The 25,187-nt window shown below is 37.2% G+C and overlaps 1 protein-coding gene across 3 annotated transcripts in view; it reads right to left on the minus strand.

Annotated features, from left to right (window-relative positions):
- Positions 1 to 1,300: 1,300 nt before the first annotated feature.
- The window catches only part of TSPAN12 (tetraspanin 12), a gene marked incomplete at both ends in the record, with an annotated part of 74,235 nt that continues 50,348 nt past the window's right edge, over positions 1,301 to 25,187 (minus strand). For 2 of the 3 annotated variants that reach the window (XM_080701899.1, XM_080701898.1), the window contains 2 exons: positions 1,301 to 1,606; positions 23,387 to 23,530. In XM_080701899.1, the coding sequence (XP_080558025.1) occupies positions 1,301 to 1,606; positions 23,387 to 23,530 (450 nt within the window). The remainder of the gene's footprint in view (positions 1,607 to 23,386; positions 23,531 to 25,187) is intronic. The other variant, XM_080701900.1, reaches the window with a different exon arrangement.

Consider the following 25,187-nt stretch of genomic DNA (forward strand, 5'->3'; position numbering starts at 1 on the left):
TATTTTTCTCACCTTTATTATCTTTTTACATAGTAAAGGTGCTTGTAATATATAAAAACTAGGCACAAAGTATTACTCTCTAGAAAATATTTATTGACAACTGTCTTTTCTTTCCATAATCTGAAATAAACATAATACACAAAATACAGTAAAATGCACTTTTCCCATTTCAAATAAATATATTTTACCTTTGTAAAAACTTTAATAATCTGTATAATTTGCCACAGTATACTAATCAGTGAAGTAAAGCAAAGAATCTCTAGTTAAATTGTCACTTATTTAAATGATTCTCATAGCATTTTTTTCTGGAGACAAAAAAAACTGTCCTCTGTAGAATTATATTGAGTTGGAGACTTTCAGAAATAAGCTCTTTTAAAGTGTTCATTGTCAAAAAGTCTTTGCTTATGAAATATCATCCAAGTCTTTGCTGAATCAACTAAGTTATGTGTAAATTTTCATGTTAACACTTTCTAGAGACCAGACTACATTCAGAATTTTAATGATCCCTATGTATCACACTGGTAATTTTCAAAATTAGTGGTTAAGCATTTAAATTAACAGTTATGAATGTAATGCAGACCCAAGACAGAATTTAAAAGCTCTATTAACAGGAAAGGCTAAAAATAATGGTGCTATACAGGACAAATTTACCCTTTTCACAATTGTTATTCTTAACATTATAAGAACTGAAATCTACTGAATTATACAAACTTAGCACAAACTTATATACACATACATCCCTGATCACTTTAAGACAATTTGTTCATTCTTGGAAGTGGTAAGAATATTTTAGTAACCAGCAAAAATCACATTTAAGTAGTCACCAATCTTGAAAATTTTCTTATGTAAAATATAGTTACCCTCAAAAGAATGTATTACCAAATAATAAAGGACATTAGTACTGTCTAACTTCCTCTATGTTAGCAGTTAACTAATACTTGACACACTAGCCAGTGGAAGTTAATCAACCTCACTTAGCTCCAATCCCACCATATGTGGCTCATTTATAGAAATGCTGACCAGGCTTGAAACAAAACTACAGTCAGTAAAATTCTTACACGGGCTATGAAGTGACTATCAGGTCTGACCTCAGCATTAAAAGGGCATTGATTCTTGCCCAGGTGGTGACATAAGAAACCTTTCTCTCTTGATTTTAAAGAGTAGAAAATTATACAACTAGGCATTCTTTCATGGCAATATGTTTATGTGGACAAATTTTTGAAACACATAACTGTATACTCAGAAATTCCCAAGTCCAACAAAACAAGTTTGTGGTGTCAGTGTCTTTCTTTGATATTCTTTATAATTCTTCCATCTCAAAGTGTGTGTTAAAGCTGTTTGCCATAGGGGCATGTTCAAAGATCCTCGAAAGGCTTGGTTTCAACAGTTCCACAGAGTGACATGACAAATGCTGAGAGGTGTCATTCTTCAGGGACATCATTTGGTCTGTCCCAGGCTCCCTTCTATCATAATACAAAGCCCAGAGCAGAGTAATGGTGAGAATCATAGCCAGGATTTGCGTCACTCCAATGGAGATCCCCAGAAACCTTAATACTTGGAGTTGTTTGGTTCCTCTCAAAAAAGAATACATTTTCTTCCCACAGCCCTGTAAGAGAAATAACATGATCAAAATTAAAGCTGTGTTACAGGGGGTGGAAAATAGCGAAAACAAACAATCTATATCAGTTAAATTGTAATGTTTAAGATAGTGTCAACAGGGAAAGACTACAAGAAGATATCGATGGGTACCTTTTAAAAAGTTGTACTAGCTGATTCTGTCAAGCCTACCCCCTCGTTTTCCCTACAATCGGAAACTGAGACTCACTGGTATAAAACCTAACATTTAGCAGGAGTTGGCTAATGTAGTTTTTTGTTTTGTTTTTTTGGTGTTGATGTGGTTTCTATTGCAGCTACCTATTTCTGCCACTGTAATACAAAAGCAGCCATCAAAGGGCATTAGACCAGATTTGGTTCACAATCCATAGACTGCTAACTCCTCATCTATACTAAACCAAAAAAGTTTTAAATAATGTTTTATTATGATTATATTATGACTTACTGTGTTCACTGTCTAATTATAGCTCATTGAGTTAGATACTCTTCCCCAAAGATCAGTAGCATTTCCCCAGTGTGCTACTGAAACATGCTGATGGGTGGAAATGATTCTAATTACCCCACCTTCTCTGTTCACTGCCAGTGGCAGAAATACACATGGGGAAACTAGTGCCAAGACCTAACCTATAGCCCTCCCAAGTAAGGATCGGAAACTTCTTCAGTTTCTGAACAAGTCAGAAACATTTGACTTAAGGGAACAAAAATGAGCAAAGTTTTGTTTCAGTGCAAAAGTCTAAGGAGTTCTAATGTCAAATGTAGAAGAGAATTCTGAAGAAAGTGAAAAGGAGGAAAAAAGTGGAAGGAAAAATTATGACAAAGAAAAACAGGGGAGGAGGAACTTGCAACTGTGATAGTCACCTCCTGAGTGAGCAGAGCATACCTGCCTTACCTCTAGTGACCAGTGTCTCAAGTGAGCAAGCTATGGGTTTTGTATCTAGTGATCCCACAGCAAGAAGATGATAATTTACTCTTCTTCTTTAATTTTTTTTTTATTGGTGCCTTGTAGTCATACATCTTAATGGGGTACAAGATGGTAGAGGCATACATGCACACATCCCTCATTTAGCCCTTCGCTCTTCTAAAGGGAAACTGATTGTAAGTTGAAGTAAAAATCTGGGACAACACTTTTAAGACAAATTTCAAAAACTTTGAAGATTCTGAGATTTTACTCTCCTCAGAAGGTAACAAATTAGCCCACCATAATTTTATGGATGCTGGCAGAAGCAGAGACAAAGGGCTGTCTTGGCCATAGAAATGGCAATCACCAGAAAACATGTCAGCTCCTCAAGAATAACAGGAAGAGTGCCAGACTATGGCTGCACCAAGATGGGCTGTGTTATGGGAGAGGAACCGTGAGCTTAGGGATCCCTAATCTTTCATAATGAGAAGTAAGCTTGCCTGTCCTTCACCTCAGAGAGGAGGATTATCATTATTGTACAGGGCAGTATACAAATCTGTCACTTTCTATGAAAAGAAAAATTTATCTACTTTCTAGGCTGTTTTCTATACACACATCCTTGAAGAGATAGTTTAGATCAAAGTTGCCCACTGTCTCTGTACACAAGACAGAAATACATAATAGCTTTGAAAAAAATTATCTTCCAACAATATAAAACTTGACTTTGAAAGCTCTTATTTGGATTTTCCAGTAAAAGTGACTCAGTGCTTACCCTACAGAGGCAGTTACTTCAATAAGAAGAAATTTGTAGCATTGAAATTACTTATTTTCTTCTCTAGATTTCACAAAGAACTCACTAAGCCAAGGAAATCAAAACTATTGAACCAGATGTTAATTTGTACATTATACTGGAGGGGAGGAAGGAATAATACATAATTATTTGATTTCCCAAGACATTGATTAGTAACTCTGTCCCAATATGGCATTACTCCAGAGAAATAAAGAGTCATGTAAAACTACTCAGACACTTTTCAATAACTTCTTCTTTTTCTGGTATAACATGTAATAAAAATAGTCAAAAGCTTAAAAAATATTCATCAATTCTACCAAAAATGGAATTAAAATAGTCATAACTTTGTAATATTTCATATTCTCTGGCTATCTTACCTGGCTGATACATACATAGAAAATATGCACACACACACAAGACATACATAAATATTCTATGGGAAACCAAAATATATGTAACAAAGCAATTTACTGACATTCAAGTACTTTCCAAAGAGTTTTAGTTGGGTATTCAATTAATGCCCATTCACTTGTATGCTTATGTGTAATTCTAATGAGCATGTTTATATGACAGAGTATAGTACGGTGGTTAAGATCATGAACTGCAAAGTCTGAATTCAAACCCTGCTCTACTACTTATAAGCCATATAACTTTGAGATAGTTACTTAATTTTTCTGCACTTTAGTTTTCTCATATGAAACCAGAGTAGTAATACCTACTGTTTGGGATATTGGAGGGATTAAACACTTAGAATTATATCTAGCATATAGTAAGAACCCAGCAGGGATCAGATCTTTTCTGCTATAATGCATAATTATTTGTATAGGTTACAGATTAGAACACTTAACTTAAAAATTGATAGAAAATCTATGACCAGCAGATATTTATAGAAAAGTATGAGGTACAGCAATTTGTAAGAGACTATGAAACACACACAAAAAACATTGTGTCACCAGTAAATACTGATACAAGAGCATAAATGGATGTCACTGTTTTCAAGACAATGAAGCCATCCAAAGTTAATACCTGCCATTAAGGTTATAAATCTCTAATTTTCCAATTATGAAAAAAAATTTAACATAATTTAGAAAGGGTAATATCAAAGATAGGTCAATTATAATGGTTTGGCTTCAGATGTGTGGAAACTTAATTAATATGCACACTTCATATAACATTATTGCTAAGTAATGTGATAGCACATCCTAATATTCATTTTTAAGAAATTAATATAAAAGACCCTTGGATTATGTCTAGATAATCTCTTGTGTTCTCAGTATTTAATACAAAAATGAGTCTTTAATGAACATGAGAGAATTGGTATGGGCAGATGAATATTTTGGTTATAATTACTACAATAAATTTCAGAATTAAAGATAGCCATTCAAAAAGTGTATATGCTGAGATTCAACTCTAAAAAATGCCATCAGTCAGCTGGGCATGGTGGCACATGCTGGTAATCCCCCCCACCCCCCGTTTGAGAGGCGGAGACAGGAGGATCATACAGGTTCTAAGTCAGCCGCACTGGCTTAAGAGACCTTGTTTCCAAAATAAAAAAAGTATAAAATAGGTCTGGGAGTGTAGCCTGGAGGTAGAAGGGCTTCCAGGAACCCCAGTACCACACACACAAAAAAAATGCTATCAGTCAACTACTAGTTTTTTTTTTTTTTTACCTTTTAAATACTCTCTTGACCTATATAGTCTTTGGCCTATATAGTTCTCCTTTTTATTGGTTTAATATCATTTTAGAGAAATTCATCTTAAACTAAGAAACTATGCAAAAAGGTAATATTTCATTTTTAAAATCACTGAGTTAAACAAAGTGCAATCTATAGTGCTTCCTATTTTGGCACTGGGGAAATTCTCTTTCAAATTTTAAAGCAATAGTATTTACTATTTACATTTTTGGGGGGGTCAAGGGATGGAACACAGAGGCATTTGACCTCCAAGCTACACCCCCTGCTCCATTTTTTATTCTTTATTTTGAAACAGGGTCTCACTAGGTTGCAGAAGGCCTCACTAAGTAGCTGAGGCTGTCCGCGAAAGTCGATCCTCCAGTCTCCGCCTCCCGAATGCTGGGATTACAAGCGTGCACCACCACGCCCGGTGTATGTATGTATGTATGTATGTGTGTATTTATTTATTTATTTATTTGTTTGTCTATTTATTTATTTATTGTGGTACTGGGGTTCCTGGAAACCCTTCTACCTCTGGCTACACTCCCAGACACCTATGTTTTATATTTTTATTTGGAAACAGGGTCTCTTAAGCCAGTGCAGCTGGCTTTGAACCTGCGTGTTCTTCCTGCCTCTGCCTCCCAAGTGCGGGGATCACAAGCCTGCGCACCACGCCTGGCAGTATTTTTTTTTTTTCAAAGGCACGGTAAATTATATCACCCAGAATGGCTTGGGTATTAGGTAAATTAGTTTCAAACGTTCTAAAGTGAGAGGGACTTGGTAAGTCAATGGGTTCAATTTTTCATTTTTTAAAAGCATAGCTCAAAAATCCCCCTGGTGTGACATTGGCAAGACAGGCACAGTACAAGTTTCTCAACTGTCCCTCTTCCATAGAAGGAATGAAGACACCGGCAAAAGTGGTCAGAATCAACTTTTTCTTTGCAACTCTGGAGATTAGCCAAAGGCCTGTAGCTCTCTAAGAGGCATTTATCCAAGAAAAGAACCTGAATCTAAGCAAAAACAGTAAGCTTTATGGTATCTTTTCTTTTTTTTGGTGCATTGCAATCATACATCACAATGAAGTTCAGAGTAGTAGACACATATATGCACATAGAACTCAGTGGGCCTTCCCTGCTGCACCCTCACCCTCCAGTTACAACACTGAGATTGGCATGGATAATTGTGTATGTACATCATCCATCCTCAGTCCTCAGCTCTGCAGGAGTCTTGAAAATCATGGTGACACCTCACAGCCTGGTGGCCAGTGAGGGAGCAAAATGGTGTTGGAGCTCCTTTCAAGAGCCCTTCTCAGTGAGAACAGTCATTTTTTTTGGGGGGGGGGTCAGGTCTGGTGGTTCTCTGGAATAGCTCACGTTCGAGGCTATCTTTATTTGATTTCACTTGATTATTTATAATAATTTTATTTGATTTCACTTCAGAAGAAATAGACTTTTCCCCTGGGAGTAACAATCAGGGGCAAATGTTGATCATGGAGGCTATTAAGGCATTAGATAATAGTTTAGTTTTTTTTCTTGTTTGTTCATTTTGTACTGGGGATTGAATCCAGGGACAAGCTATACCCTTCTGCATTCTTTAAATTTTTGGAACAAAGTCTAAGTTGCTGAGATTGGCCATAAACCTGAAGTCCTCCGGTCTCAGTCCCCTAAGGATTACAGGGATGCACCACCATACATGTAATCAGTTATGCTCATTTGCACACTGTTAAGATAAACAAAAACCTTAAGAAAAAGAAAACCTAAGGAATGATAAGTCCATGGTGGGCGTGGAAAAGTTCTGATCTAATTGTTGAAATCTAGAAAGTTACACACATGCTCAGAGCTGTCCATATGTTCAGATAAAAAGTGAGAAATCCCTAAGGTCTCACCTCTGGGTAACCCTGAGGTTGTGTATCCCCTTGGCCAAGGCTGTGAGACATATTGCTTGTAAGAATCTAAAAAAATCTTTCTTTATTCATTAACTGACCACGAAGCTACTGGGTCAATGATCTTCAGTGATCACACATGACAAAGAGTACAGACTTTACAAAATTAGTTTAGAAAAGTCATTAATCAGAACCACGCATAGTGGTGCACTCCAGTGATCCCAGTCCTTGGGAGTCTGAGACAGGAGAATCGCAGGTTCACAGGTCCAAAGACAACCTCAGCAAGCAGTGAGACTTTTATCAACCTAGTGAGACCCTGTTTCCAAATAAAAAGTAAAATCGCGTTGGGTATGGAGCTTGAAGGTAGAATGCCTTTGGGTTCAATCACCAGTACCATAAAAAAAAGTAAGAACAGAAAAGTCATTAATCTAACAAATAAGCAACAACAACAAACTTTGGAAAGAGGGGGGAGAATCTGATTTCCAGAATTATCATATTACATTATTTAAAATATCAAAAAAAAAGTGTAAGACATGCAAAGAAAGAAGCAAGTATGTTTCACACATGGGAGATAAAAACAGTCAAAACTGAGCTTAAATTGGAAGGATCACCCTGCCTCACTAGACAGCCCTGTCCACACGGAAGCAATACTACTTCTTAACAGCCATTTCCTCAGTAGAACCTGCCTTTGTAACGGGATATGCTGGTTGTATTTCTGCTCTTACTTGCCCTTTTCCCACAAAGTAGAGAGTCATATGTAAAGAGTCATCACTTTCCCTTTCTCTAATGTCTTCTCTGAGCTGCATGTTTCTAGTTCTTTCAGTTGAGTTTTCCACGTGTATAACTTGATGGTCCTTTTCTGGATAGTGCCAAGTTTGTCAATATTTCTTTCAAAAGGACATCAATATTTAACTTAGAAAAACTAGAAAATAAAGTAAAACATTTAAGACAAGGCTATTGTAAATGGGTTTGTATCTAAGAATAAGCCATCTGGGTCTCCCCAGAGGAGTAGACATGAGATTATCCTGTTAGGCACATAGTTGGGACTGGGATTCCTACCAGATCACTGGGCCCTGAAGATTGTCTCCATGCTGAGGAGGGCAAGTGTGGTTGATTTAAAGTTGAAGTCCTATTAGGCTCCTCTAGTTTTATAACAACATGTTAATCTGATCACTTCCTCATCTAGTTTGTCATAAAAATTCATTCAAATATATTTTGTTACTTTTAATGTAAACTCAGACACTAAAACAGAGTCCCCAAATCTGCCAGCTTGCAATATATAAACCTGGGCCCTTGCATAATATTCTCCAACGAGGTATGTTTTAATAATATATATTGAAGAACACTGTAATGGACTGCTCTAGAAAATTTTTGAAAAATAATATTGAAGATACTTTCCTAGATATGAGTAATAGATATATAGTCCTGGCTTGAAAAAATACTTTGGAATTTTGCTGCCTTTGAAAAATCAGAGTATTTACTCTTCTAACATTGGAATTCTGCAGATGAGCCTGTCTCCTTTCAGCTCAGCTGTCGGAAAGATCAGAGGCAAGCAGGAAACTCAACTGCAGCCCCCCAGTTTGCCTCCACAGTAACAGGTCGGCTTGCTCTTTCCCTGATATTTTACTTTCCAATTGTATTTATACTGTATTATTAATTCATTAATTGTATTTATACTGTATTATTAATTCATTGATTTTTGTTATATGCGGCATTAAACCCATTATTTAATAAAATGACAATGTATACATGTAAATAATGGCACATGTTTCTTTATACTGCACACAACTTAATATTTTTGATGACTCAAGAGGCATTATAGAAACGAACAGCATGAGTACTATGCCAAACACCGGTGAATCATTTACACAAGTACTTAAAGTCAAGGATTAACTTTCCAAAAAAATATTCCTCTGTATAAGATAATTTCCTCTAAATGCTGCATAGAAATAGCTACAGAATCTATTGTTCAGCCTGCATCAACCTTATTGAAGTAATTCAATCTGGACAGATCCTTGAGCTTATTTTGAACCAGGGAAGTATCCATATTGTTTGCATCTTTTGAGTGTATGCTTTGACATTTTTGTCAAAAAGCAAGATACCAGGTCTAGAAAAAAACATATAGATATGTCCCTATATAATCAATTATGCTATTCATAGATGTCTCGTTGCATAAACAAACTTCTGTTGAGTGGGTCAAGAGAGGAAAGAGATTAAAACTGCATTCTCTTTCACAAAGAGTGTTTTATTCAGCAAGGAAAAGAACAAGGTTGCACATATTCGCTTTCCTCAAAATGAAATATTCTGAGTTGATTTTGCTTGAGTGTGTTTTCTTCCTACACAGAGCTATGTTAGCCCTGCATTAATAACTCCAGATAATTCAAAGGTATGAATAAGATTTGTTGTCTAACCTACTTTACTGGCTGCAGTGTTAAAATTCTGGTCAAGTATTAACTGTAAATAATAACACTACCTTTATCAGAGAAAAAGCACGAATCCCTACATTTCCTGGAATCTATCTGAAGGCATGTCAAGATGCCTCATTTCACTTGAGGAAATTATATACTTGAAATTATTCTCTGATCTATCTCCAAAATGAGTTTCTAAAATTGGAAGAACACCCATGGCTTTTCTGTACTCAATATTCACAGGCCACTTCTAAAAGTCAGGCTGCCTTTTGATGTTTACAAAGATAAAAGTATAAATAAAATCTACGTGCTAATACATGCCAGTACTGATATTTTGTAATTCATTTTTTATGATAAACATGATTTACAAGTTTGAATGACCATGCTAATTATCAGATACAAATATACAATCTTGAATCAAAATACTAAATGATACCAGTTCATGAGTTCATGGGTATTAAAGAGATTGAATAAAAAAAAAACTTCTCCTCTGATAATCTTAAGCTTTGCATGAAAGTGTTTCTGTAAAAAAAAAAAAATGAAACACAGGCAATAAAATTCACTACAGGACTTTCTGTCTCATAAGGAGTGAAGTTATCCTACACATAGGAAATGAAGTAGAAAAAAGGTTATCTCATTATTTTTAATATATGACAGGTATATAAACATATATGTACATATATATTATTAATTCCCCATTAGAAAGGTAGAATCATCTATTTTTTTGAGGCACTAGAGATTGAACCTAGGGGCATTCTACCTCCAAGCTACACTCCAAGCCCTATTTTATTATTTATTTTAAAATAGCATCTCACTAAGTTTCAGAGGATCTCACACATTGCTGATACTGGCCTCAAATCTGTGGTTCTCCTGTCTGTCTCAGCCTCCCAAGTACTGGGATTACAAGTGTGCACCACCACACCCAGCTAGAATCATCAAATTTAAGACTGTGCTTTCTGAACTTTATTAAAAACAACAACAAAAAGTGGTTGTAAAGAAACTACAAGTAAGAACCCCCAGTAGGCGTCCTTCTCATAGGCTCTAGCAGTAGGAGGCAACTGTAGCTTGGCTGAACACAAAGTTTTATTCACAGACCCCTCAAACAAAGTGTCTACACTAACTGTTCATCTGTAAGAACTAGAGGGAAACCACTGAGTCCCCAAAACCTTGATCTAGAAATCTATACCTGAGGAGCAAAAACACTCAGAACCAGAAAATGCACATGTTTCTGTCATAACAAGCAGGACTAAAAGCAATGCAGCTGGGTATAAATCTAGTTGTAAATACTCTGATAAACTACTGTTATTGTCATTGGCCACCACCGTGTGCAGAAAATGTGTTTATTATGTGCCAAGTGGTATGCTAAGTATTTCTCATGTAGAATCTCAGCATATTTTTTGTCATATTCTAATGAGGTATGTACTAATAATGTCTTCACTAATAGGTAAAATAATAATCCCAACATTTATGAATCTGAGAAAGGAGGATCAGAGGTTTGAGGCTAGTTTCAGCAATGTGGTGAGGCCGTTAGAAACTAGTGATACCCTGTTTCAAAATAAAAAATAAAAACAAAATAGGGCTGAGAGTATAGCTCAAATCTAGGATGCCTCCAGGCTCAATAACATATATATATATATATATATATATATATATATATATATATATATATATATATATATATTTTGCATGCTGAGGTTTAAAAGTAATAATTTATAGGAACACCAGCTTGCTTCTGACCCTACATGCAACATCTGAAAATTTAGTGATTTAGTGTCTCCAAGCCTAAGCTTAGGTGACAGATAGATTTAGTCCAGTCCCTACCTAGCTCCATGATGTAGGACTGTTATTTAGCTTCCTTGTATTTTGCCATTTTCATCTGTAAAACTAAGATGATAAACTGGGTGTGGTGGTGCATGCCTATAACTCTAGTACTTGAGAGGCTGGGACCGGAGGATTGAAGGTTTGAAGACAGCCTCAGCAACACAGCAAGACTCTCAATAACCTAGTAAGACCAGATTTCAAAAACAGATTATAAAAATGGCTAGGGTGTAGCTTATGGGCAGAATGCTGCTAGTTTCAATCCCCATATCAAAACAAACAAAAAAACCTGAGATGATCACCCTGTAGCTTTTAGGGTTGTAATGAGGGTATGAATCTAAAACCCCACTCATAGATATACATAAGTTAGCATCCTATTTAGCAAATCTAATGTGCATACCGGGACTTGAATGCAATAGCCCAAGTATAGCACCTTGGCTACAAAGTATTCCTGAGCAGATGGAGACAAGAGCTGCAGAAGGACGGTCTCTCTGGCTTTCTCCTGCTTTTCTATCCCAAAAGCAGGTTATAGAAGCTGGAATTACCCTTCCCTGAAGGAAGCCATAAAATGGAGAAAGGTCATTTTCTGACCTTTCCCCTCCCCTGCAGATCCTTGGGTAAGAGGTGTCCTGCTTCATGCCTGGGGTGGGAGGGGAGAATGTCATACAGAGACACCAGAGAGAATCTAATACAAACCTTGATGAAGATCTTCCTCAATTTATTACCAGTAGATCATATACCTTTCTCTTTACTCATTTTTCTATCTACATCTTTCTTCAGACTTAGCCCCCAAATACATAGTTTTATTTAGGTCTTTTGGTTTTCATTTCTGAAGATTAACATGTCATGGAAAACTTTCACTAAATAAATGTACTAACCTGTCTTTTGTTATAGGAGTGTCAGCCATGTACTTTGGGATGGGTCAAGAAAAGTGTATTTTTTTCTCCCCTACCAGTACTTTCTAATCTTTGACTTTTAATCATTCAGAGCTGCAAATGGTGGTATATATTGCAACCAGGTACTGTTTAAAGAGATTTTAAGTATGATAATTTGTTTAATTATCAGAAAATAAACAAGCCTAAAGTGATGGGAAGATCAAGGGAGGCTCAAGGAAGATCGAGGCTCAAGGACAGCCTCGACAACTTAAGGAGACCTTCAGCGACCTAGTGAGATCCTGTCTCAAAATAAAGAACAAAATAGAATTAGGGATGTAGCTCAGAGGCAGAATGGCCCTAGGTTCAATCCCCAGTACAAAAACAAAAAGTCTATGGGGTGAGTGCTCTGGTTATCCTTATTTTTCAGATAAGAAAACGAAGCACAGAGAGGTTAAAAATTGCTAGTAAAGAAATTAAAGAGCTAACTCAAAGAGTTTGGCTTCAGATTCTAGTCATCTCTTAACGGTGCTTCCTCACTACGGAAAACTCATTTCTAAGCACCTCTCCTACCTCCATTCCCTTCCTGCTTTCCAGTTTATCTCTGTCTGAGCAGGTGACTCTTCTGCTCTTAGGTGTGGGCACTCCCAGAGTTCAGCTCCTGCATGGAGACATTACACCACCTCTTTCTATGGTCTTATCTCCTCCCATGCCTTCATGGCCTCATATAAGGATAGAAGAGACTTAGTTCACCCCTGCCCCAGTATGTTCACCTCTTCCACAATAATTAATGGCATATATGGGAACACAGGTGTGTGTGTGTGTGTGTGTGTGTGTGTGTGTGTGTGTGAGCACACATGCATGCATGCGTATGTGTGTTTTACTGGGAATTGAACCCAGGGTCATTCCAAATATACCCTGAGCCCTTTTTATTTTTTTTTTTTTTTGAAACAGGGTTTTACTAGATGGCTGAGAATTCAGCTGAGAACCTGTGATCCTCCTGTCTCAGCCTCCCAAATACTGGAGGAATGCAGCCCCTTAACCAGACCACATCCCCCAGCCTCTGTGACAGTGAAGCAAAGTCCTGAGTCCCTGGGATGGGTATGAGTGGAGGAGATGACTTTGGGTCTGCATGAACTACATGTGCTCCTTCCCATACCCTCATCTGGAGAAGACAGACTCAACCCCAGAAGGCAGGTATTTAAAAAGGGAAAGTTGTCTCAGCATCCTGGCCACGGCATGCACTTGAGCAGCAGAGTCAAATGGCAGCCTGGAGCAGCTAACTGGCCTATGGCAGAGAAATAACCGTCTACTTTACCCAATCCATGGTCCTGGCCCCAAATCCATTTCTCCAGCTGAGTTCTGTCTTCAGAGCTCCCTATTGCTCACTGGCTTATGCACTTGGAGCACCTGACAGGAACCACAAACCCAGCATTTCCAAAATGGAACTGAGAGAGTCCAGAATTCTCCTCCACCAATGGTTATCCCAGGTCCAAATTAAAGCCAGGCATGCTTGCAGTGTCCCTGTCTCTTACTCCCCACAGCCACTTATCACCTAATCCTGTTTTTTCCATCGTTTAAACACCTGTCACATCCATTCTTTCCTCTCCATCCTCAGAGCTACAACCTGAATCCCAGCCCTTATAATCACATGTATTACCTACTACTGTCTCCTACCTGATTCCCCTGATTCAAGACCCAATCTCAGCACCCCCACACACACCTCATTTCATTTTCTAGAATGCCAGCGTCATGACTTTTAAGAACAAATTAAAACTGTTCCTGTGTAAGGTACTTTTTTCAAGTCAAAATATTATAAAGGGCTTTTATGTCAGTGCATTCTAAGGGCAAAAAAAAAATTGCAAGTCTCTACTAATAAAGCACAAGAGGAAAAGCTGTCTGATTGAACAGTGAGAAAGGAACAGAGAACTCACAATTGAATCTTGTTTAGAAAGAGAGTGAGAGAGAGATCATGTGTACACTTGAAGCAAAACTGGCAGAAGGGTTCAAGGCCTGATTAGATCAAGCAAAGCCTGAAGATAAAAGCCCCCCACCCTCCAGCCCAAACTGGTCCTGCAGGGCTTGGAATGATAAATCAGATACCACCCCAAGCCAGAGTCAACCTGATCCCTGCTGGCAGTGTTGGGGAGATAATGAAGTCAGCAGAGAGGCAGGAGGGAGCATCTTTGACTTCATATAAAAGAACCCTGAGAATGAAAATTCTTGGGCATATTCCATCTAAAGAATCACTGAGCCTGAAAAGCTGCCTACCTTTTACTATCTGTGCAGGCGGCTCTATGTGTGTTTATCTAGCAGAGTTTCATTATTAATAAGCCAGATTCCCATGACAACTCTCCTAAGCCTTCCTTTCATAACAATGCCTCCAATTTGTGATCACGTTCGCCTTTTCATCTGGCAGCTACTTACAGATTTTAGTAAAAAGCCCATGTGTGAACAGGATGCACAGGGCACTTCACAACCCAGTTCCTGCCCCAGGCATTGCTGTGACAGGTGACAGAGCCCCCCCCCCCCCCCCGTACTCCAACTGTGTTTACATGCTTTCAGCTCTAACTTTGTACCATTGCTTCTTAGCTCCATAGATCCTTTTCAGCCTCATGCTCAAATATGTCCTGCACCTGGATAACACCGACTTATCCCCTAAGACTGGAAGGCCAATGAGATTCTCATACTACCATGTGCTCCACTGTACATCTCAATCATAAAAAGAATGGCATTAAGGATTGCCTATTCCTTGCCAGCTCCTTTCATGCCCCACTTCAATATTATCTAATTCCCGCTTCATATTGTAGCCACTAATTTGAGAATCCAATCCAGGTATATTTGGCCAATTTTATGTTGGTGTAACTAGCCAGTATCTGACCTGATGTCTAAGCTATTGCCTTTTTTTTTTTTTTTTTTTTTGGTAGTGGAGATTGGACTGTGAGATACACCTCCAACCCTAGTTTTCAATTTTGAAACAGGGTCTTGCTAATTGTTGACTGTCTCACTAAGTTGCTGAGGTTGGTTTTGAACCTGTGCTCCTCCTATCTCAGCCTCCCAAGTACTGGAATTATATATAACCATGTGGCACCACATCCTGCTTGGACTTCTCTTTTAATGCTTGTTCCTAACTATATTTTGCAGTATTATAGAAACTTTCTTGTTCCTCAGAAGAATTCCAGTAATAACCCAAAACCAGGGTTACCTGGATAAAAAACAACTGATCCCATAACTAGGTAGAGCTTGCAAGAAGACCATACCCAGCTATCCCTCAATGCTGTTTTTTTTTGTTGTAGTTTTGTTTTTGTTTTTTTCCATGCTCATAACACCTTATTTTGTCTCTACGTCTGGTTCAAAAGTCTAAGAAAAAAATGATAAAAACAAAATGTTGTGTACAAAAATAATAAAATAAAAATTGTTCCTATTAGTCAATATTTTCAATTGGTCAAATGTTAACAGGAGAGGAATAGTAGTGAAAAGCACTAGGGTTGAAATATGTATAAAGTACATATTGATTATAAAATAAATACCACTTGCCAAATACTGCAGAATAGAAAGAAAATCTCAGGTGAGGACAGGACCAACCAATATCCGGTTGGGAGCTGAAAATGTGAATTCACTACTCTGAATTCACACAACATATCATAACAACTGAAAGAAGGGAATCTTCAAGAAGCAGTCACCACTGTCCCGATTTTTCTCAGTAACCAAACTCTCCTCAGGTTCTCCTTAGTTCATTTCCAACTAGACTGATATTTAGGCTTCCACGCTCACCTCTGTATTGTCCAATTTTAGAAAGAATCCACCTAAATTCATTTAGCTAGAATTCTCCATTCTTCATACCAATCAAAGTTGATATCTAATCCCTTCTTTCTCCTTCATCCCCCAGACGATGTCTCATCCAAGTGGCCTATCTTCAGCAAGACTTCATGGGGCCAGGTTAGCCAGAATCGTTCCTTATTTTTAATGTTTCCTCTTAGTATTTTTCTATTCACTAACGTCACTCTGACCCTTGATTAAAAATTACCACTAGCTCATGCTGTATTCAATATGGGGCCCATTCTGTCTCTTTTATGGCAAGACCCCACTGCAGTGGTCTACTTCTATGACAACAGCCCCACCTTGAGTAAAGTCTGCCTTCTTGTCATTTTTTTTTTTTTTTTGTAGGTCTGGGGATGGAACCCAGGGGCATTTGACCTCCAAGCTACATCCCCTGTCCTATTTTTTTATTCTTTATTTTGAAACAGGGTCTCACTAAGTTGCAGTGGGCCTCACTAAGTAGCTGAGGCTGTCCACAAACTGGGATCCTCTGATCTCAGCCTCCCAAATGCTGGGATTACAAGCGTGCGCCAACCATGCCTGGCTGCCTTCTTGTCTTTAACAACAAGTGTTATTGAATATTTTTTCTTTAAACCATGAGCTTCACCCACCTTTAACATGGAAGAGTACACGTATGAGTCTGTTTGAGTCTGTGAACACTAGAGACATATATATTCATCATCATCCCGTTTTTCCATTTTTCTTTTATTTTTTATTTATTTATTTATTTTTGTACTAAAAGTTAAGACTCAGAAAAAAGTCAGATCACTTAATTTCCTCACTCTCTGTCCTCCCCATCTCCTTTACTTGCAGATGCGTTCTGGTAATGGAAGGAAAATAAAACACCCTGGGAAGACTCATAAATGGCTTGGGGCAACTCTATGACAAAGAAAATTATTAAAAGTGTTTGAAAGTTAAGCCCAACATGTGGAACATAGACGTGTAAGGATGTAAAGGAAAGGTGTTCCAAAGGCATGCAGCTGTGTGAATGGTGTTTCTCCATCCAGCTCTTATGTAAATTTCTGCAAATTTAATTTTTTGAAAAAGCAGTGTGTTAGTACATTCTCATCACTGACAAATGTCTGGGGGGGGGGCTTAAAGGAGGAAACATTTTACTTGGGCTTATGGTTTCAGAGGTTTTAGTCCATGATGACTGGCTGGCTCCAAAGCAGATCTATCATGGTGGAGGAATGCCGCTTGGCTCATGGCAGCCAAGAAGCAAAGACAAAAGAGGAAGAGACCAGACACAACAAAACACCCTTCCAGGGCACACTCCCATGACTCACTTCCTCCAACTAGGTCCCACGTCCCAATAATCCATTCAAATTATTAATTCATCAAGTGAGTTAATCCACTGATGAGGTTAGAGTCCTTATGATGCAATCATTTCCCAAAAGTCCCACCTCTGGATGATCTAGATGGGGGCCAAGCCTTTAAGTATATGAACCTTTAGGGGGCGTTCCAGAGCCAAGCCATTCTAGGCAGTCAATACATTCCATCAACAGTCGTTCTTCTAACTTCAAAACAAAGAAATGTGTCTCTGGAGATACATTTTTCTTGACTTTCTATTCCCCCTTTTCTTTATATTTTGAGTGGGTCCACTTGAAGTACAGCTGTGGTGAGCCTGTTTACTTCTACTTATTTTTCTTGAAGTTACAGAGGAGCAGAATGGCATTTCAGTCCCTTTGAGGAGCTGTTTATATTTCTTTTCCATCTGAGATGAAAACCACAACTATTCCTAAGAAGAGTTGATGAAAGCAATGGCTCCTAATCCTTGACAAAAGCACATATAAAATACTGAAAACAAATCGGCAGCATCACTTTTCTCTTGAAGTCCATCCAAGAAGAGCTCACGTATGTGGACAAGAGATGGGTAGCCCCCTGTTGAGCGAACACTTATTTTCTACCTGCCTAATATTTTTCTTCCTTTGCCTCTGCTTTTCTTCTCCAGATAAAGTCTGGACATAACACATTAGCAGTGGGTATGGAGGAAAACTAAGTGGGTAAAAGGAGGGAGATATATCCCCGAGGCTTGTGTTTTACCAGCTTCAACTCTTAAGTCTCATGTTTGGCTGAGACTATGTCTGATAACTAGCTTTTAGAGAGAACAGTTATACAGACAGTTCCAAGAAGAGGGTAGTAGAAAGTCATTAATGATGGGTCCAGGCCACCTGAGGTGAGCCTTTGGATCTGCAGTTCCCTAGGCCAAAAGTACTCTTCCATAGACCTTTATATGGGTCATTTCTTTTCATTTATTGGTCTCCATTCAAATATTATCTTCTGAGACATCTATTCCTGTCTGTCTCACATAGCTCTTTTGCCAACAAAGCTCCATCCACTGCCGTGCTGAGAGGCTTTATAGGGCTTACTATCACCTATAATTACTTTCTATTACTGTTTTTCTCCCTGGTAAAATTTTCATATCACTAACTAGGATATAAATTATAAGAGAGATTTTTGTCTGCAATATTCTCCACTGTCTCGCCAGGATTTGGAGCAGCACGTGAAACTGAGGAGGTAATCGCAAGCCCTTTTGGATGAACGAATGTACGGGACCAAACTGCTGTGGGTCAGCAAATAGTTTTGCCCGTGATTTTCAAGCCTATAGTTTTATACAAGTGTATAGCTTATTATGGATATTTGAAGAGTGAGGAGTTCTGTGCCAACCCTAACAGTACCTATGATGGGAATGTTTCTAAAATGTGCAATTGTTGCTGTATTTCTTCTCTATCATTTTTCACAGGTTTCAGAATGTGTCATATAATATTATTGGGTCAGGGACCAGGCAAGCCACCAGATGGTTGAGGATGATTTATTTCCTTGATTTCAAACTACTGAAGAAAGATTGTAGAAAGTAAGCCTGTTCTTATCTTTGAGCTTACAGAATATGAAAGATAAAAGGGACCTTGCAGTTCATCCAGTACAGATTCATTCTTAATTTAAAAATCCATTCTACACCACCAATGACCTGGTTATCTGACCTTGACATTAATATTTTTAGTGATGAGACACTCACCATTTTACAAGATAACCTGTCTTGCAATTGGACAGATTTTGATGACCAAGGTCTTCCTTCTATTGATTCAAAATTTCCTTCCTGTAACTTCTGGCCCTTGGAGAAACAACACATAAGCCTAGTTCCTGTTCTGAATTATGAACTTTGAAATATGTGAAGACATCTAAAATATCTCCCCTTAGTGTTCTCAACTGCAGAATAAACATCCCAAATATCTCCAGCTATTATTCATTTGTTTCTCCCTTTAGATCTTACTCTTTCTACTGGATGATCTCTGGACACACTAAAATTAGAAAACATATGTTCTCTAGGGCAAAGTGAAATTAAGTCTTATTTTTAATTATGAATGTAATTGTACTTGTGCCATAAAGCTACTAAATGATCCACTTTTGAGAGTCAATTATGCAAATAATTATGCACTATATCATTACCAATATCAATGTACGTTATCTGTTGTAAAAGGCAAAAGAATACTCTGCTATATTGAAACTCTTACTCAGCCAGAAGTTCATTTCCATCTCATGACTGACAAAAACAACTAGCTATTAATAAAAATATTAAAGTATTCAAAACAATCTGGGCTACCAATTTATACAAGAGTGTGACTTATTTTAACCTTTCAATTGTGGAGATCCTGAAAGCAAACTACTCCAGTATAAAGTACTGTTAGTAAAAATAACTGAAGTCAAATCAGGAAAACTGGATTGTGATTTTTATAAGAAATTTATGTTAAATGTCAACTGAATACTTTTCAGCTATATAAAGTAAAAGTGAATTTCTTCATACTCAGATTCTATAGGAAGATCTGTCCACATCTTACCATCCTCATGAACTCAGTGATGGTCATAATCACATTATCAGTATTAAAGACTAAAGCAGAAATTATACTACGGTGTTATGACCTACTAATTTTCAACATTGATCTGCTACTTCTAAAAACCCAAACAATTTTAAAAAAAGGATTAAATTCAATGTAAGAAAGTAGATAGTTTTCAATTCACATATCTATATATATCTCAACTATAACTACCTATTATTTTAATGCCAAACAAAATTATAATGTATATGAATAGCCATATATTTTAATTTAATCCTGTTCCAGAAATACTAAGCAGTATTACCTGTTTTATGGAACAAACACGACCTTATGATATCTGTTGATTGACTATTCTACTACATACACTGACCAATGTGGTACTCAGCTTTTACCTACAGCAAAAGATGGGACATCATCAGAGGGATCTAGAAACACTGGCCCAACAATGGTTTGTTCAGTCAACTATGTAACTGTGTCTTCCTTTCCATGGAAGCCAAATGTTACTAAACATAATTCACTCAAAATGATAACATCCAAATACAGTACTTCTCTGTAATGTGAGGACTGACAATAGTACTTAGATTATCTTTAAAAATAAACAAATTGAGCATTCGGTTGCTTCTATAATTCTTGTCATGTGTTAGACTGTGTCCTCCTACAGTTCCTATGTTTGTTTGTTTATTTATTTGTTTATTTTTCAGTACTGAGGATTGAACCCAGGGGAATTCTACCTCTGAGCTACACCCCCAGCCCTATTTTGTATTCTTTATTTTGAAACAGGGTCTCACTGAGTTGCAAAGGTCCTCACTAAGTAGCTGAGGCTGTCTCCAAACCACGATCCTCCTGTCTCAGCCTCCCAAATGCTGGGATTACAAGTGTGCGCCACGATGCCCAGCTTCCACAATCCCTATTTTAGAGTCCTAACCTCTGAACCTCACAATGTGATGTTATTTGGGAATAGGGTTGTTGCAGATGTGATGAAGTAAAAAAAAAAAAAATCATCCTGGAGAAAAATGTGCTCCCAAGTGACTGGCCTTTATCAAAAGGGGAAATTTAGAGATACACGCACACAAGAAAAATATTACATGATGATGAAAGTAGAGATCAGAGGAGTGTTTAGAGGACAAAGAGTGTGAAAGTTGCCAGCAAGGTACCAGAAGCCAGGGGAGAGGCACACAGCAGATTCTTCTTCCAGCACACCAAAGGACCTGAGCCTGGTGACACACTGACCTGGACTGCCTAACCTCCAGAACCAAAGGACAATGCATTTCTGTTCCAGTGGCCCTAGCAAACTAATACAACACTGGCTGAAGCACACATCTTCAAAAGCCTAGAGCACTTTATTTTAGACATTTATTCATTTATTTGTTTGTTCGTTCATTCATTCATTCATTCATCAGCATCAGGTGTTGATTCTACCTCTGAGCTATACACCCCAGTAATATATATGCATTTTTTTAAAATTTTGAAACAAGGTCTTGCTAAGTTGATGAGGACCTCAAACCTGCAATCCTCTTGTCTAAGCCTCCCATGTCCTGGGATTACAAGGCCTGCCACCTCTGCACCTGACTTAATTTGAACATTTTTTTTGTTTGCTTTGGTTTGGTTTGTGGGTCTGGGGATGGAACCCAGGGGCATTCTACCTCCAAGTTATACCCTTTGCCCTATTTTTTATTCTTTATTTTGAAACAGAGTCTCACTAAGTTGCGGAGGGCCTCACTAAGTAGTTGAGGCTGTCCGCGAACCATGATCCATTAGTCTCAGCCTCCTAAATGCTGGGATTACAATGTATGGCACCGCGCCTGGCTATTGTGAATGTTTTTAAATGTGGTATATTCGTGTCTTCTGAGATGAATTTTTCTTTTTTTCTTTTTATTTTTGTGGTGGTACTAGGGTACCTGGAAACTCTTCTACCTCCAGGCTGTACTTCCAGACCTATTTTATATTTTTATTTGGAAACAGGGTCTCTTAAACCAGGAAGGCTGGCTTCGAACCTGCGCGATCCTCCTGTCTCCGCCTCCCAAGCATGGGGATTACAAGCGTGCGCCACCACACCCAGCTGAGATGAACTTTTCTAACAGCTGAAAATTGCTCCTATCTAAAACACGAGTATCTAATGACTGAAAGTTACTCATATCTATCAGCCCAAAGTTACTCATATCTAAAACATGAGTACAAAAAATCATGTGTGCAGGTAATAAAGCACTTTTTAAATTAATTAATCACAGCATTCACATTAATATACAGTATGAATTGTACATATATATATATATATATATATATATATATAGACTGATTTTGGCAGGCAATCTAAATAATGTATATTATTTAGATTTAGATTAAGTGCCAGTATTTCTTGGGAAAAATGTTTAATTTCCTAAAGTTATCATGTTAAAATATATAAAAATGCAGGTCCTCATATTTTTTATTTTAAAGTATCATTCTTCATAGCCATACTCTCTCTATAAAAATATATCATATAAGCCGGGCGTGATGGTGCACGCTTGTAATCCCCGTGCTTGGGAGGCAGAGACAGGAGGATCGCGCAGGTTCGAAGTCAGCCGCGTGCGCTGGCTTAGGAGACCCTGTTTCCAAATTAAAATGTAAAAATAGGTCTGGGAGTGTAGCCCGGAGGTAGAAGGGCTTCCAGGAACCCCAGTACCACCAAAAAATCATATATACATTTATGCCAAAATGTACATATGTTATTAAACATACATAATAATATTGTATCACCATGTTGTTATTATATTGCATTATGTTAAGTCAGTTTTTCAAGAGTGTTTTTACTACTTAGGTACAAGAATGGAGACTGAGCCTAGACCCTCAGCCCAAGCAGCTTCCCTTCTATCTAATTTGCATTTTTGAGTTTATAATTTGGACTAAGACTGCCCAATAAAACTATATAATGATGGAAATAGATAGATGCATTGTCCAGAACAGGAGCCACTAGTGACAAGTGTTTGTTTTGTACTGGACATGTGGTTAGTGCATCTGAGGATCTGAGATTTTAATTTAATTCAATTTAATAGAAATAACTACATGCAGCTATTGGCTACTTTACTGGCTGATGAAATTTGAGACTTTAATTTGAAAATAGGATTTCACTTTAATGTGAAAATGACCACTAGAAATGAAGGAATAGGGAAATTTCTGATAATAAGCAGTAACTGATGATTCTGATAACTCTTCCTGAAATTCACAAATATGCAAGTTTCTTAGCATGTGATGGTTGCTTTTAATCCCAGAGGATAAAATTTCATCTGCAAAGGAAAACTGGCACTACTCAGAATCAGCCAGCAGGGGGAGAAGAAAAGTAGCACATAATATTTTTTCTGGAGAATTTCTCCCCCCTCACCCCCCAAGGATGTGAAGGCCCTAAAATACATACTCTGCCTAGGAACTCCAAACTCTGTGCTTTCTGTATATTGAGTTAGCTACACAGCTTGCATGTGCTTGTTTTCAAAGGATTCCTACAAGTTGGCAATAAAACATAGCTCCAGACAATACAGTTCAAAATCCAATTAAATTGTAAAACATGGTCTTTCCACTTTCCTTTGTTAAAACGTGATTAGTATTCAGATTTTATATATCTTTAGTTTTTATATCTTTAGTTTAATCCTTTTCTCTACAGATCAGAGAAAAAAAATAAGGCCTTTTAGATTTGTACAGAAAAGGAAAACTTTACCAGAAAGGAAAAAGGAAACCTTCATGTTGATTCTTCAAAGTTATTTTAAGAAAGGTTCTGTCCATGATAAGTTTACCACATATGGCCTTACCTCTTGATAAAGGTCACTGAGATCTTCCTGGTGGGCTTGTTTGGAACATCCTGGGAATTCCCTAACGCAGCAGGAATCTGGAGGCCAGTCCATCTCTGTCATTTCTAACCAGTCAGTGAAATACACTACCCCACAGCATTTAAACTGCAAGAGAATTACTGGTCAGGTTTAGAAATTACAAAAATAAGTATAGTTTTTAACATACAGAAGAGGAAGCATTAGATCGCATCAACTTGAATGCATCAATTTCTGCATTCAAACCTAAACTCACTTTTGTTATCATCTAATCCATGCCAAAGATTAAAAAAAATGTCATAGAGAAACAGCATATGTGGCTAAACACTCCATAATGAACAACTTTGAAAAATAATGCCCATAACACAGAGAAACAAGTCAGGTTTGAGTTTTGCTGCCAACTCTAAGATACCATATAAGTGATCAAATAGTAACAGATTTAACATACATACTAACAAACCCAATAGCTGAAATCTTATATTCCCATTAACTTTCAGCCACTAAAGAGTAGTTAATCAATTAATTTGTATATCACCTCATTACTGGTTTAATTGCTCAATAAATTTAAATATTATACAAAAAGTTTTCATAATTCTATAGAAAGATTTGAACTGAGTCATACCACAGAGATTACCAGACTCAAATTCCTTAACCAGCAAAAAATTCAAAAACTTCAAGAACTAAATATAGGTTTGGTTAACCAATTTTCATTCTGCAGAATGAAGTTCTTGACATAAGCTATCATATTCTATCATCATAATCTCAGAAAAAATAATGTGCTTTTAGCTCAAAAAAAGATGGATTTAAGAAAAACCCTAGTGTCTTTCTTAAATCATATTTAACAAAACTATGTTTTTTGTCTATTTCACCAAAGATCAGTGAACACTTTCTCTGATCAGTGTTTAAAAACACTAACGGCATGCACTGATTAGATTTAGAACAATTAACTAGGATGAGTAATTTTTGTCCTTGGATAAAAGAGAATTCTTGAATTCGAGAGAAGCAAGGAATATGGGCAGTCACCAAGAACTCCACTGGTTATGCAAATTACTTAGCCCACGAGATCCATCTATGTTTAAGATTAACACCGCATTCTAAAATATCACAATCTGCCACCATTTCAAAGTTTAATATCAGCTTCTAAGAATTGTTCTCTCAAATAAGGACAATACTGAAATTTACTTCATAGTTTTTCATTTGCCTAAATATCTATGTTTCAAAAGAACAAAATAGCATCTTAAGAGTATAAAAATGATGATCACTGAAAGGTATGAAAAACACTAAAATTTTGAGAAGCTTTTGAAATGTGTTTAGTATGTTACTTTTTGAAACATGAATATACCATAAACACCACAAACTAAATCAAATTCTAAAACCATGAGTATACATAAACACTGCAGACGAAGTCAAGCATAATTCGACATCACATATTTTGCATTATTCATTGAGTATCCTTAAGAAGACATACAAAGTAAAAAAATGCTTCACTTTCTGAGAATCAGAAACCACTGCATTTTCAAGTTAGTCTTTTTAAAATCCTTTCAGGCAGAGTTAGCTCATTTCCTAACGGTGGGAGTCCTTTTTGTGTTGATGGCCAAAGGCCAGTTCTAGGAGCACTCTAACTTCATCCACAAATGAATTTTCTGGCTTTGTCAGGAAATGAGGTTCTTCAGAGACATGACTTTTCCACATAAATTAAACATATCATATTTGGTGCCAAACATTGTTTTTTTATTTTTCAAAAATCACTGAGATATTTTTCACTCGTATAGTTGTCTTTCTTCAT

Source organism: Muscardinus avellanarius (genome assembly GCF_963383645.1).
Source record: "Muscardinus avellanarius genome assembly, chromosome: 9".
In the NCBI taxonomy this organism is placed as follows: Eukaryota; Metazoa; Chordata; class Mammalia; order Rodentia; family Gliridae; genus Muscardinus; species Muscardinus avellanarius.